Genomic DNA, 16,120 nt, shown 5'->3' with positions numbered 1-16,120 from the left:
GAAAAACGAATTAAAGCCCTGTAGCACAACTCCAGGCTAACGTTAGTCAACTGAGGTGTCAAACAAATGACCTGCAGGCTAGAACCTGGACCAGCAAGGGGTCCAATTTGGCTCATTGAAACGTCTAAAAACTCACAGAAGGAGAGCATTACTTTTTGGGGATTTTGCACTGTGTTTTGCACCAGGAAGCTTTGTGTTGTGTAAGAATGCATTAGTGGATCTGAGTGGTTGCCTCAACTGTAAATTTAACCTGAGCCAGAGTTCTGAATTGCTGTCAGGTTAGAGCCTCTTACTGAAAAAGACATTAGCCATTCCTGCCATACCGCGCAGCAATAAGGTGCTGAAGCCAAAGAGCCACTCTCTTTACAAAGAGTCTTGGTAATGACAGCAGGCTGGCTGGGAAAACTAAAACATACTGTTGAAACTGCACTTTTTTTTCTTGAGACATCTCATGCTGTTAGTCTTTTTTGTAATTAAACGGTTCATTAAAGGTGAATGTTTTCAGAAAGTGCTAATTTGCACCCAAACACTTTTCGTTATGGATTATTATGCAGTGGTTTACTGTTCCAACCAGCTTGATCAAATTGGTCTGTAAATGGCGTGCGAACTAAAACATTTGCCACCTTTAACCTGACTTTTATGGCTAGAAATAATATATGTACTACTGTAAACAAGCGCTGGGTTTGGGTGGAATAATAGTTCTGTAAATTAGAGCAAACTAACATAAGCTATTCCTTCCAATTTCCACTGAAGTGCAGCTTTTCAGATTCAGAGTTCTTAGCGTTATAGGACTAAAAATTCTCGGTTTTGTTATTGAATTCTCTTCTGTGCTATTTTGGTTCTTGTAAGGCACCGAGAGCATTAAGGGAAAAGAAACCCTCTGACTGCTTTCTTTCACTGCAGATTTTATGGTGGTGTCTTGCAATGAAATGCCGAAAAACAGCCCGAGGAAGTGTGATCGTCTATACAACGGAGCTTAGAGATAGACCGAGCATGCATGGCATTACAAACAAATCACGATGGTACTGGCCGTGCCATTTTTCCCTTTAATCCCATGCAAGTGCACATTGTGTTCACGGGACATGCATAAAAATGTATGTTTCATTTTGCTCCTCCTTCCTCCTGCTTCTTAGGGCTATCTGTCCTCCTCTCCCTCAATCTCTACACCACTCGCCGTCTGTTTCCTCTGCTCTGTTATCTATTTTGCGACTTTCCCCAGGCCATTTCTTTGTCCACCCCCATCTTTCCTCTCTATCTGTCTTTCCCTCTCTCGCTTTCTCTCTCTGGTTGACCTAGCAGCAGTTTCATTTCCGCTTGTTCATCTGTCTATCTGCCGTCTTTTTGGGGGGCACTAATCTCTTTTTCAATCTCTCTCTCCCTCTCATATATGCTTGGGAAAGCTCCATGCATCGGAGTTAATGAAGTAACTGCATGGGCAAACACACGGGAGGATAGAGAGGCTGCAGAGTGGGGAGTGTAAATATATGCATGGGTACAAACGTGTTTTGACAGACGAGCCTGACTACTGTCTGTGCTGATGTTAGAGTTGAATCTTGTTAGTCAATTAAGCAACAAATTAGAGACTTAGCTCAAAGACACGTTATTAATACGGTGGGGGTTTATGTGATTAGTTACACAAAAGTTATTCATAAAAAAGTCACTCATGGCTATAAGCTCATCTCAATCTTATTGCAATCAACTCTCACACACTTGTCACTCTCTCCCCAAGCTCCACTGTTTATCAGCTGCAATGCTGCCCAGGCCACCATTCCGCCCTTTCACTCGGCTTTGTGAAGACGGGCACACAAAGCTAAATGAGGACTTTCTCCAGCATGCCGTCTCTGCAAATCTTGGCTTTCAATGTCGAATTTGCACAAAAAAGTAGTCAAATGAATCAGCGTGAGATTAGAAAGGTGAATTGTGTAATTTCTGGGCTTTTGCTTAAAAAAAACACTTTCAATTTTTCAAATAATTCCCAGTTTTTTAGGACATTATGCAAATCTTTATCTGGCTGAGACTTGAAAAAAATCAGTTGTGACTGAAAATCTGTTACAATTCCAATTGTTCTGTGTTTTAAATGTATTTTCTGCTGCAGTCACATGATCTTTTACTGCAGCTGTGAGAACAGCCTGTTCACCAAAGTCTAGTTTTGACAAAAGGACAAAAGATAAAACACATGCTGGCAACATCACTTCCTTCATCTTTATCTGTGTTTGTTAGCACCCATCACGTTATGTAAACTCACAGTTTCCCATACATGAATGGCTATTTGATTACAATGCATTACCAGTAAAAGTTTACTCTGCATGTTAAAAATAAAAATAAATAAAATGACTCCATGCTCACTTCTTTTGTCCACTTGTTGCATTAAATAAATAAATAACCTGGGATGAGTAGGTTGAGTGCAAATCAAAGCCATCAATCCAAAACAATGAGCTAAAAGAGCCTAAAACACTACACAAAGCTAGAGGCAGCTCAAAATTAGCACTTAATCCTTTAAGTTTATCAGCAGAAGTGACCCTGTTTGCTGAAAGTTATTGAATAATTGATGGTCATTTATAATATCCCATAATTGTTTCCCAAGAAACAATTATTAACAAAGAGTTTATTAATAAAACACTATAGTCCCTGCATGTTTACATGTAGGATCTCTCTGACAAGCTCTTTGAACCAGCCCGTTACTGCAGGTCATCAGGAACGCACCACCTGGTTACTCATCAGGTATCAATCAATACATTTGTTAGGACCTTGCAGTAGTTCAGTCCCCGGTCTTATTAATAATTTTTATTGCTGTATTGTTGGTTTTTATTTTACTATTTTATTAATTTTGTGCCTTTTAATGATGTTTACATATTACTGTTGCTTTTTCTCGTTTGGTTTTCATCGCTGACAAAAGTTTCATAAGGATTTTGATAGATATGAGCTGCTAGTGACCTGCTAGCCACTTTGCCTTTGTTAGCTTCTTTAAAATGTCCAGTTCACCTGTCTGAGCGTTATTCAGGTGTTTAGTTTTCTTGTCTATTTGTGTTCCTCCAGTCTATTTTAGTTAACTCTGGTGAACGGTGTCGTCACTCGCAGCGAAGCATTTCCATGCCAACAACCTGTGGCTGCGAGTGTGTGTGTATAAGTATTTGCATATTGTGCGTGTGTTGTGCATTGGCTTATAATCCCAGACCAGCTGACTATTGCATCTTTAGATGTTATTAATTCACTTGGTTTTATCTCTCTATTAATTTAATCTATGTATATACTATATACTGGAGCACCTCTTCAACCTGAGCCTGAGGTTGGGAAGAGTCCCACAGCTCTGGAAAACCTCCTGTGTTGTACCAGTGCCAAAGACTTCACGCCCCAAGGACCTCAACAGCTACAGGCCGGTGGCTCTGACATCCCACCTGATGAAGACCCTGGAGCGGTTGGTCCTGGCTCAGCTTCGGCGCCTAACAAGCTCATCACTGGACCCACTTCAGTTTGCCTACCAGCCTGGCATTGGAGCGGATGATGCCGTCATTCACCTCCTACATCGTTCCCTCGCTCACCTGGAGACCGCTGGAAGCACTGTGAGAATCATGTTCTTTGATTTCTCCAGTGCCTTCAACACCATTCTTCCCTCGGTTCTAAAGGACAAGCTGGAGAACTCGGAGTGGACCATCACCTCACTACCTGGATTGGACTACCTCACCGACCGACCACAGTATGTGAGGACTCAGGGCTGTGTGTCGGACAGGGTCGTCTGCAGTACGGGGGCCCCACAGGGAACGGTTCTGGCTCCGTTCCTCTTCACCATCTACACTGCAGACTTCTCCCACAATTCCACCCAGTGCTTCCTGCAGAAGTTCTCTGATGACTCTGCAATAGTCGGCCTCATCACTGATGGGGACGACAAGGAGTACAGAGGACTGACTCAAGACTTTGTGGACTGGTGCCAGCTGAACTACCTCCAGATCAATGCCAGTAAAACCAAGGAGACTGGTGGTAGACTTCCGCAGGCACAAGCATTCTCCACTGCAACCACTGAACATCCAAGGTATGGACATTGAGGCTGTGGACAGCTACAGGTACCTTGGTGTTCATCTGAACAAAGACTGGACTGGACTCATAACTCAGACGCCCTCTACAGGAAAGGGCAGAGCAGGCTGTACCTGCTGCGGAGACTCAGGTCGTTTGGAGGTGGAGGGCCCACTCCTGAAGACCTTCTATGACTCTGTGGTGGCTTCTGCTATCTTTTATGGTGTGGTCTGCTGGGGCGGCAGCATCTCTGCTGGGGACAGGAAGAGACTGAACAGGGTGATCCGAAGGGCCAGCTCTGTTCTAGGATGCCCTCTGGACCCAGTGGAGGTGGTGAGTGACAGGAGAACGGCGGCTAAGCTGTCATCCCTGTTGGACAACATCTCCCACCCCATGCAGCAGACTGTGACAGCACTGAGCAGCTCCTTCAGTGGGAGACTGCGGCACCCACGGTGTGGGACGGAGAGATTTCGCAGGTCTTTCCTCCCCACTGCTGTCAGACTCCACAACAAAGACTTTAACTGATCAAACACACACATCCACACATGTGCAATAACACTAAGTGCAATAATCTTTTCTGGCATCGTTGTATTTTTACTCAGTTGTATATAGCATTCGTATTCTATTTTTATCTTATTGTATATTTTTATTCTATTTTATTCTACTGTATATAGTATATTATTTTATTCTATTCTGTACAGTTGTGTACTGTATTTATTCTTATTGTATTCTAATTTTTGCGTCATAACTTTTGCACTGTCCACTTCCTGCTGTGACAAAACAAATTTCCCACGTGTGGGACTAATAAAGGTTATCTTATCTTATCTTACTCATGCTACAGTCTTGATACTAGTGCATTTGTGTAGCAAATTGTCTGGTATGAAATATGCTTTATAAATAAAGTTTTGCTTTAGTACATGAATTCAATTAGATTAAACGTTAGCGTGAATAAAATAATAAGTAAAATAATAAGTGAAGCTAATGATGTTAAGAGAACATGTTTTTAATTGGTTTATCATATTATGAAATTAAAATACATTGAAGTCAGCCCCTCATACTCAATAAATACAGTGCTGTGGAACACAGCGGGTAGAGAGCAGCATATTAAAAAGCAGTATGTGAGGAGTTAGAGGAGGTGGAGGAGGAAGAGGTGAGTAATCTTACCATCGTCTCCTGATCCTGAGCCAGCATCTGCAAAGGAGAACAAACAGTTATTAACCAGAGGCTCTCACAGACACAGACATTAGCTGAATAATGTGTGTCTGCATATGTAAGTGTGTGTCTGGACCTATTTGAATATCTGCTTGTGATTGTGTGCATGTACACAAGAGAGAGTCTGTGTGCGTGTGGGTGCGTTTAAGCGAGATGAGATTTCTGTGAAGACTGTGCAGAAAGTGATGCCGAGAGACAGATCTACAAAGAAAAAAAAACAGCTGAAAAACCGGAGAGGAGGATGATAGTGAGGTGGAGGATGCACTGATGCTTTGAGCATCATGCAGCTCCCCCATTCTGTACCACAACACCTCCAACTGTGGACCTCTCAGTGGTAGGACTGTGGGAAGGCACACTGTTGCAAATGTGTTTGTGTGTCAGCGAATCCTTCTTCATGGCTTTCCCACTGAATCTGTGTAAAGCCCCTTCAAACACACTGAGCTTACTGAGCTGTTCAACAATACAGCTGTGAAAGAGATACTCATGAGCACTCCGAAGCTCCGTGTAACTCGAGCTGCTGCACAAAGCGATCTGCTAAAACGCACAGTGCCAGAGCACACGCAGGCCCTCCGAGGACTGCAGGGGGGATGAAAGCGCAGCTCCATATGAACACCCATGTGAGAGGGTTTTATAAGAAGAGGTGCACGTCATGGGGCAACTGCAGTCCCAGAACACATGGAGTCTAACCATCAAGCTGACACTGATACTTTCGTGACACAAGGTTTGGATCAATAAAATACATTTTTGATGGGAGTCGGTATTGCCAAGACTCTCTGAGGTCAGAGCAGCAGATGCTCCGATGTGTCAGGGGAAAGTAACTCTTACACTCTTGTTTGACTGATATTTTCTATAGTTCAATGATCACTGAATAATTCACATCGTTATAATCGTGAGTACTGTGTTATGCGTTCACACTGGTGATTTTGGAAGCCCTTATGCATAGAATTAGTATCAGTTAGATAGGCAGTATCAAGTAGTGCTTCGAATGCTATGAACCCTTAACCTGGCCCGGGGGCCAGAATTGAACAGGCAAAGGCTCTAGTCTGGCCACTGAACAGGTCTTGGAAATGTGAAGAAGTGCCCAGACTTTTCATTTTCATAGGTCACACAGCTTTCCCCCTGCCGTCAATTCCTATTCATACTACACCAAAATAATTTAAATAAAATGGGCATTTTTTAAATTTTAAATTTATATTTCATAACTATGGGACGGTTGGGGCAAGGGTAGTAGTAGTTTCACTTGAGATCAAAGTAGCCTTTGTGCGCCCCACGATGTAAAACGAGTTTGACATCCTTGCCTTAACCCCTCAACCGGTTGAACTCATTAAGAGATATAACCTCGAGTGAAAGAATTCATCATCCTCAAAAATGCTACAATTTTCTAAAAATACAATCTACTGTGAGAACACCATCAGCATCAGGAATAATGCTATAATAATATTAATTTTTAAAAATTGACTCCTCACATAATGGATACAAAATAAACCAAGTAGGGACGAATTTTCATTAGAATCATCGACATCCATCAGCCTGATTCTGAGGTTTCGTGTAGGTGATGTTGGGACAAATGGAGTATGGTTGTTTACTAGGATTACTGTAGCAACGGGAGCTGAAAGAAGTATTACAGTGCAGTGAACTGGGCTGAAAAAAAGGGATCATTAGTGATTTGTTCCCCTGAGGACAGTTGTGAGATAGAGTGAGAGAATGGCCAATGAATATTTCAAACTGATACACTATCAGAAACAAGAGGGGTTGTTTATGATGTAGGGCCATTGTCTGACCAAATTTGGTAAAACCTCAACACAATGACTGGAAGAGTAGAAAAGCGGAGTAGAAAGACTCTTCAAAGACAAACACACAACAGAGTGCTTCATGCATAAATCCTAAACCCGACAATGACTTAGCATTTGCACACTTTTCCACCATCTGTTATTTGGTTAGATGCCTGAAATAAACCCATTTCTTCATGTTTTCTTTTACATTATGACATAAGTGTGAATTTCTAAGCTTTTTGTGTCTCAGAGAAGACATTTTCTAACAATAGACTACAGAAGTTGTCATGGACTTTCAACATGATCAAGCTAAACACACAAGCTCAATGGCAGTGACAATGACATGTACATATACACCAATCAGGCATAACATTATGTCCGCTGACAGGTGAAGTGAATACTGTTGGTTGGTGGGATATATCAGGGAACAAGAGAACAAGGTTGTTCAAACAGATGTATTAGATTTGACTGCAGCTCTGTTGGGTGTTCCCAGCCTGCAGTGGTCAATATCTATCAAAAGTCCAAGGAAGGAACAATGAACCAGCAAAAGGATCATGGGGGGCTAAAGATCACCGAGGGGAATAAAGGCTGGCCCGTATGGTCCTGTCAGAAAGATGAGCTCAAATTGCAGAAAAGTTGTGATAGACAGGTGTCAGAATTTACAGTGAATCACAAATCGTTGCATATGGGGCTGCAGACCGGTCAGGGTGCCCGTGCTGACCCCGTCCACCACTTAAAGTGCCAACAATGGGCAGGTGAGCATTAGAACTGGATAATGGAAAAATGGAAGATGCTTTGGGAAATGTTCTGCTGGGAATGTTAGGCAGGTGGTTAAATGTCGTGCCTGACTGGTGCATACGTACCATACATGTGGTAGCTCGTATTTTTCCAACTGCCTTTGCACTTCAAAAATCCTAAAAGTTTCAGTGTGTTGAGATTTTCTTGCTGAAGAAAACCCGTAAATATCATTAACTTTAAAAAAATGGCTTATTTCTGCATTAAATCAAAAGGCTACACACAAATCCCACTGGCTTTTGCTGCTGACCTACAAGGCCACACTTCTTGTATCTTGCTTCCAGCTCTGAATCTTTAAAAACACCACTTAAATGAATAAATATTAGTGAATCGGATATAGGGATTTCATGAGGAAGAAAACGTGTGAAGTAAAATTGTCTAGAACCCCATAGAAAATATGACAGATTTTCGGTGTGGAAATAAAGGAAACAATGTAAACAAACATAAAAAAAGGAACTATTAAGGTTGGTACACTGATTCTATGTCAGTAGTAAAGTGTAATCTCATCAGTGGAGCAAACCAAATAAAAAGTCAGATTCCCTTGAGTTGTATCCCGTCCACTGAAGTATCTTTTGGATAAAAACTGAGAGGCTTTTCCATATAAATCAAATAGCAGCCATTGTTTACCTGGTATAAATATGTGTCTTCACATTTCCAGCCAAACATTGCTTACTAAGCAGCATGGAGATAGTGGGCCCCTCAACATGTCAGAAGTCAAACTGTTGTTCTCAGCAAAGAAGGGATTTCTCAGCATCAAATCACAGCACGACACATGGTTCCTCCGGGAGTCAGTGCACGGCACTCTAACATGCTTTATGGAAATCACTTGTATGCAGAAGTGTAAATCTCTATATCTGCTTTGTTGAAAGATGCTACAGCAACTTTACAGCAGATATGCAATTAGCTAAATCAAGAGACAAAAACTCTAACAAGTAAAAATCCTGTCAAAACAACACTGTGGTCCCAGAGGATGAGGAATGCGTCTAAACCACTTCTCAGGAGAGAACACAAATCAGCACTTCGCAGTAGATGACTGGAAAAAAAGTTATTTTTGCTGATGAATTCAGTTTTAGATTTGTGGTAGTAAACAGAATGTGGTACTATATGACAGGAGACAAGCAGGAGGTAGTGGGAATATTTAAGTCTGGCAGTATTTGCTGCTCTAGAGCTGGAGAGCTGCACTGAACTCCAAGCAGTGCTTGATCCTTCAGGCCTCTGCATGTTTGCGTAGAAAGATTCCTACTGCACCGCCTGAGAACCAAAGAAGACCAAGGAGTGCTGATTTTCAAAGACCTTCCTGCACAGTCACTTCACCTCAGCTCCTTAAAACATTTACAGAGGCACTTGAAGCCTCAGAACGAGTTTTGCAAACTTATGTGTCTGTGTGCAAAAGAGAAACAGAAGCCACATTTTTGCTGTAATCCATGAACATCATTTGGAGACTGAATACTTCTTAAATGTATTAAACAAATCCAAAATATTTATCAAATTAAAAAATTATCTTTGCTTAAAATCACTGATTTTGGAATCCATGATGTATACCTTTATTAAACTTCCAGAACAGAAGCATTCAGTAATACTGACCGTAAGTAGAAACTTTCTTTTTTGTTTACAAGAAAACTGTGCAGGGCACCTTTAATATATATATTTTTTTTTTTAAAAACAGCCTCTACAAAAACTCCTCTGCCTTTCTCCCTACACAATTCCAGTGACCTTGGAGTGTGTGGGACACTAAATGTGCAGTGTTTCATGAAAAGGCTTAGCTTTAAGGATCAGGCTGAAGTCAGAAGGGGTTCATGGGAGATCAATAAAAACCTTTAGTATCTGTACAAGGGTAAAGGTTTGAGGAGAAAAAGACTGACATTAGAAAATAGAACAAAACAGCAGGGGAGAGAGGCACAAGCTTACATTTCTTCCCATTTGTCTGCCAAATGAAGGGTCAAAAAGAGGAGATACCACACAATTTTATTTTGTGAAAGGCACTGGAGGGTGAGGGCGAGAGCAGAGAAGGACTGCATCAATAGATGATAGAATTTTTTCCTAGTTTTAAAGCAACTGATTGGAAGAGGTGCGAAGCAGAAAGAAGAAGAGGAACCTTCTAGGGGAAACTGTTATTAACCTTACAGAGCTGCTGAGTCTGTACTGCATTGCACACAAACTGTACGCACACACACAGACCTCAGTCCTTGTACATAAACACACTTTTCCACTTTTTACTGTAAATAAGTATTTCAAGTTAGCGTTGAATAAGAAAGAATCGCTTGCCTTTACAGTAATGCCATCAACGTTTGCCCCGAAACACACAATCTGTGACATGAACCTGTAGGAAAACCTTCCAATCACTACACTAAGATATCAGCATATATACAAAGACGACCTGTGTGAAACGTTTTTCCCTTTAAATAGCAAAGCATCGTTGTCAAATGATGTCCTCCTTTTAAAAGAGCCTAAAAACACATCTGATCTAAGTGACCATTCTCTTACTTGCAGTGATTAACAGCAAGTTCTGATTCTGATTCACATCAGTGCAGCACATGAGGAAGGAAATTTATATCCTAAACATTTGAGTGCTAAGTCACATTTGGAGCACGTATGTGCAAACTGGATATTTTGGGGCCAGTATCATCGTGTCATGAGGGACACCAAAGTATACAAGACTGGAGCACTTTGTTCTTTTTTTTCCTGCCACACAATGAATCTGCTCACCTGTGTGTTTGTGGCCAACAAGTGTGCTTTCTCACAGAGCAGAGGTTTAATTGGAGCTGTTAAAATATTGTGTGCAATCCAGTATGCTCTGTCTGGTTGGTATGGTTCAGACCATACAAAATAAACTCAGTTATATCCAGACACAGGGGCTGTAAATTAAAATGGGTGGAGTTACAAATGTATCTTCTTAAAAAGCGTGTCACAGTGGGCAAAAAAAAACAAAAAAACGAATGCTGCATCTAAGTTGCTACACAATATCCTTACAGAAATGCTAGCACGTGAGACTTTTAGAATATGAACGTCACAACCATGACAAAACGAGTCAGCGAATTCCTGCTGCGAAGCCCCAAGCTAAAAGTTTCTCTGTTGCCATTGTTAGCAAATGAGCAAGAATAATCCTCCTTTCTGACTCTAATAATTACTGAACTAAAAAAGACCTGAATCCAGCTAATGAGATAATAAATTAATCAGGAATGTGTTTACCGGGAGAGAAACGGAGCCAAGGGCCGTTGTCCCATAGGCTTCAATACAACTGCAAGTCTTATTGCAGTCGCCCCCTGATGGCCACTTTTATATCGTCTCCCACGTGACATTTCCTTCTCTTCTGCGAGGTTGATCAAGAGAAGCACTTTACTGCCAAGCGCTGCATCAATGCAACAACGGCAAAACAAAAGAGGAATGAGTTTAGCAAGATAAAAGTGTGAAATGAACAAGACACCCAGTATCACACACGCCATTGTTACAAAAGCCAGTGAGACTGGCTGATCGGGGAACAACATGTAGTCTGTCATGACTGTCAGTCATGAAAAGGACAGATTTCTGTGACTCTACAACTCCTTTGTCCTAATCTGACAAAGTGGCCATAGAGAAAAATATTATATAGCCTAACAATACCACTGAGGATCAACAGATGCAAGTTGATGTCAGAGGATCTGTTCTCACATCTAGGGTTGGATGTTATTTTAGTTCATTTAAAAAAAATGGGCTTACACCTGTAAAAGACAGACTGTTTTAGGAAAAGATGAAGTCTTCAGAATCCCCAGTTTTTCATGACTGGATGTGCAGGCAACTCAGTAGGAAAGCAAACCTACATGGGAGGTGTGTCAGGCAAAAAAGTAGTTGCTATCCAAAAAGACTATTAGCACAAAACTCCAGGTTGATGATGGAAATACAGGGAAAAACCAGCAGCCTTATTTGTAAAGCTGTGCGTAAGATCCATACTAAAAGTGTACACGCAGAAATGCTGAAAATAATGTGCATAAATAAGGTAATTCGATTTATAAAACCGTGTGTACGCACACCTCCAGGCAATCTTCCATTTATACATCACAGTCCACACATAGTCATCTGTGCCAGTGCATCAATCATGCAGCATTACGCATGAGTGTCACAGAAATATTTATGTTTATAGCAACTAAACTGACTGCTTTACAACTTTCCAGAATGATTGCAACACTCGGTGCCATCAGGCCCCCTGAGATGTGAGGAACTATGATATGTGAACTTTATTTATTTATTAATTAGAGTTTTGCTATTGTGAACTTGGCCTGCAGTATCGGGGCATGGAGTGTGTTCATTTTGCTGTCAGAGCTGTCAGCAGCTTTGTTTCCAGACTTTGCTAATTTACACAATCCATATGTGCAGGTGGTGGAGTTTTGCCGGGGTGAGGTGTCCAGAGAAGGCAGAGTGTGAGCAGCGCTGTGCTGTCTACTGTGCGCCTGACAACACCGTCACCTTCACTGCTGCGATTTCCCACACGAAAACTAAATGAAACACTGTGTCCTTGGTGATGCGGGTGGAGAATTAGAAGATATCATTAAAAACTAATTATATTCTGTTGCAACAAGGTGAAAAGTGAGGGCCTGGAGCCTAGATGGGCAGGTAGCATGTCAAAACTAATATGCAGAAAGGGTTCCATCGCAGACTGGGATCTTACACCGGGAATGTCAGACTCATCTTACATTATAGACCACATACAGTATATTTTTTTGGGCTGGACCACTTAAAATATGTTTCTCTCAGTGTAAATAAGTTTAACTGACTTGTAAAAACAAAAATTACCAGATTTTTCTTTTTACCTGAGTTTTGTTTCTGAGATAAATGAGATGAACATAAGAGGACATTCATTTTAAATTTCAAGAGAACGGTGGCAGTATAATGTTTGAAGGTGCACATCAGGCCCTTGTAGAGCAACATTGAGTATTTTTGTCTATACAACCCAAAATGTGATGTCCACATATGTGGACGCCAGGTCGTAGGAGGTTAAATCTGTAAGAAATATGGTGTAAAATTACAGAAAAAGTTCTGGTATTTCATTGCCCAGACTTTCCTGTAATTATAAAATACAATGTTTTGTATCATATACTGTGAAAAAACGAGAACGTCACCGTTATTTAAATCCGTATCTATTGCTTATTTACTTAATTACCTTTGCTTTGGTGTAGTATGAATTAGGGGTGGGTTTTGATGATTAAAATCGATTCTAGCTTGAAAAACACGATATCGATTCATTAAAATCCTGAATCGATTTTTAAATATAAATTTATTTTGCCCGAAACACCAGAATCTCAGGTTAAACTTAACATTGTTCAGCTCTGGTTATTGCCTTTCTTCACATTCTTCCCTTTAGAAATCCTCGATATTCAAAGTATCCTCACATTGGAATTGTTTGTTCCTTCTCATTTTAGAAAGAAGAAACAATAAAGTACTTGAATCCTACCCTTCCTGATAGAGCTGCTTCAAGTTAATCACGTTAATATCTCTGCTGCTTTGTGGCTCATCTTGGCCTCTCAGCTTGATGTGAGGCAGCAAGTTGAAAGATCTGCAGTGATCAATGATGTATTAGATTATCACTACTTAATATAATTGTAATTTAAATTAAGATAGACTTCTGAAATAACTAGAAATGACAGTGTTTTTTGTACACAAAGAATGAGCAGTGCATTGACTCCTCCTGTACTGTGTGTGAGATTATGCTGACACCATTGGACTGATTCTAATGTCTACTGATAGCACAGAGAGAGCTCCTTAAATCATTTGCCAAACATATGGCTCCTGTCATCTGTCAGTGCTCAGGCATCGCAGTCACACGAAACGGTGATTAAACATGCCATCGACATTTTAACAATGTGTCAGTTAAATGCTCTCTCACCTTTCCATTTAATGACTTCCTGGAACTTATGCGGCACACTCCACAAACTGAGTTGGAAATACCGTGTTTCTGCTTGCCTTAGCTCGACTCTCTCCTTTGGGGAAAATAGACTGCTGGGTTTGTTTTGCTTTGCTAAGCTAATGCTTAACTGCTCCTTACTGTGCTGGGCTAGCACCTGATGGGATAGGAAAGCGGTGCCATCCTGTTCTAATCAGCTTTCACTGGCTTTGTAATCCTAAGAGCTCTTCCTTCTATCGAATTTTAGATCAGGACTTCTTTATTTGTTGGTGACACAAAGGTAATAGAGTCCAGAACAGAGTGTAAATTAGCTTTTTCTTCTCACGAATGTTTCACTATAAAAGTCAATAAACTAAACGCTAAAATAACCACATTGTAAAATGTCACAACCTGTGGTGCAATATCGCGGCTCAAATCCTGCTTTCTGTTCAAACTTTGTCTTCCCAACAGCAAAATAAATGTCTTCCACTTCTTCCTTGCTTGCCCTGTTATTTGGTCACCACACAGCGCCTTCTTTTCTATAGCAACCAGTAAATGGTGCCATCTTTATTTATTACAAAAAACAGAAGGCAACACTATCAAATCATGTTTGTCTCTGCCTCGGTGTCCTCACAGCATGAAACGGGCACCTCAGCAGGCCTCTTGTTTACTGTTTGGAATGACAACCGACTCCAACGTCTGCCCTGTTGGCCTCGGCAAGATCAAAGGGGTTCGGCGCAAGGGAAGCGCGGACGTCGCTTATGTATCACCAGAAGAAAAATGGTAATGCAAGATGTAAGATACAAGTACAGCACATTTATCTTTCATCAATGTAATTAACATCAGTACGCAGGGGATAAATTGGAAAGTGTAATCTGTAGAGAGCTCTGTGGTTTCAGATTTAGTATGGGTGAGCAAGAGGAAGCCACTCATGATTACAAAGGAAGGGTCTTCTCCCCAGAGAGTGCAATGTTGTGCCACCATGTTTCCACACAGGGCCTGAATAGACAAACACTAAATCTAGAGAGTGCACTTTGTTGATTTTACGCTGAAGTGATGGCATCTGCTCTACAAATTTTGGAAAAGATGATCTGAGATCTGCAGCTGGTTATAATATATGCCACAAGATAGATAGACACTGACACTACTGAAAAAGAGAAATTTGCAAAGGCAGGCCCTGGGCAAGCTGTGAAAACATCTTTCTACAATGACTGCTATATGTACTATTTCCAACCAGTTATGAAACCAGAATTTAATCAGCCATTAGAACGGTAATATTCTAATCAGTTTATAAAATGTTTAGCGCCTTTCAGCTCGTAGTTTCTTGTGGTAACGCTCATCTATAACGTTCTTGTTCAGTCTCACCAGTATCCTCATTGCCATTTCTTAGAGCAGGTTGTTTTCAGCTATAAAGCTTAAATAAAGCCATTTCCCTTGTGAAGACAGCACTAAACAGCAACAGACATTCAGTGACTGTATGATTCACACAGTCTAGAGAGACAGGCTTTGGGTTTATTAGAGACCAAAGCGTAACTTGAAGGAATCACGAATGTTGTGCTAAAGTCACACTAGAGAAAACTTCGCTTGGAGACCAACCAAATTTTTAAGAGCTCGTGCAATGAATTTGTTGTCTCATTGCCTTTGAAGACAGGGACCAGGTCTGTGACAACTCTGTCAGCTGCTGTCTTCAAAGCAACATTGGTGTGTCAAGATGGGAAGAAAAGTCCAATGAGACAAAGTCAGCCTGTTATTAGTTTATGATTGAATGAAGTCGAGTTGGCAACTATGTGCCATCTGTTTGTGATAGATCAAGAGAAATTGCAAATGTGTTTCAAATTCTCATCAAACAGAAATTCACATTAACTACAACCGGAATGTCATCGATTTGAAACAGAAATTCTGAATTCCCTCAAAAAATAAAAATAGCGACATAATCAACAACCATGTTTTTATACAGGAATACAACAAGAACAAGGTGGCAACCAGGTGAGTCGAATCACCTTTTACAAAAAGACACATCTCAGGTGAGTTGTGCTTAATGGTGGAACTTGAGTCAGACTGAACTGTCTGTGTTATTTGCCAGTCTTCCTTCACCATCATGTCTGAGAATGATTGCAATCAGTCTGAACGGGACTGGGATTGTTTGGAGACAGGCTGCCTCTTGTCTCTGATATCATCTTGTGATCGAAAGTGGTCGCCCACAGTTCAACCATTAATGGCAAGGAGATCGACGTCCCACTTTTACTCTAGTGTGACTGATTTATCAGGCCACCAGAAACGTACGATCAGACCAATTCTATTGTTTATTCATGTCTCATTGATATTAAATGGGCAATGGTTGTAAACACTGACACCAACAGAAACTCTGTCTGCTAAGAAAATCTTGTGATATGACTGAAAGTTCCAGAAAACAAACAAACAAACAAACAAACAAACAAACAAACAAACAAACAAACAAACAAACAAACAAACAAACAAA

General features: G+C 40.9%; 1 protein-coding gene across 1 annotated transcript in view; it reads right to left on the bottom strand.

Moving 5' to 3' along the window:
• tmeff2a (transmembrane protein with EGF-like and two follistatin-like domains 2a) overlaps positions 1 to 16,120 on the bottom strand; it is a 134,866-nt gene that overhangs the window by 59,500 nt on the left and 59,246 nt on the right. Inside the window, exon 4 of the mRNA XM_005925804.3 lies at positions 5,173 to 5,199. Coding sequence (XP_005925866.1) covers positions 5,173 to 5,199 — 27 coding nt within the window. The remainder of the gene's footprint in view (positions 1 to 5,172; positions 5,200 to 16,120) is intronic.

This window comes from Haplochromis burtoni, unplaced genomic scaffold, assembly GCF_018398535.1.
Source record: "Haplochromis burtoni strain Fernald_Lab_line unplaced genomic scaffold, NCSU_Asbu1 Contig_87, whole genome shotgun sequence".
Taxonomy (NCBI): Eukaryota; Metazoa; Chordata; class Actinopteri; order Cichliformes; family Cichlidae; genus Haplochromis; species Haplochromis burtoni.
This window is presented reverse-complemented; position numbering and strand designations above follow the sequence as displayed.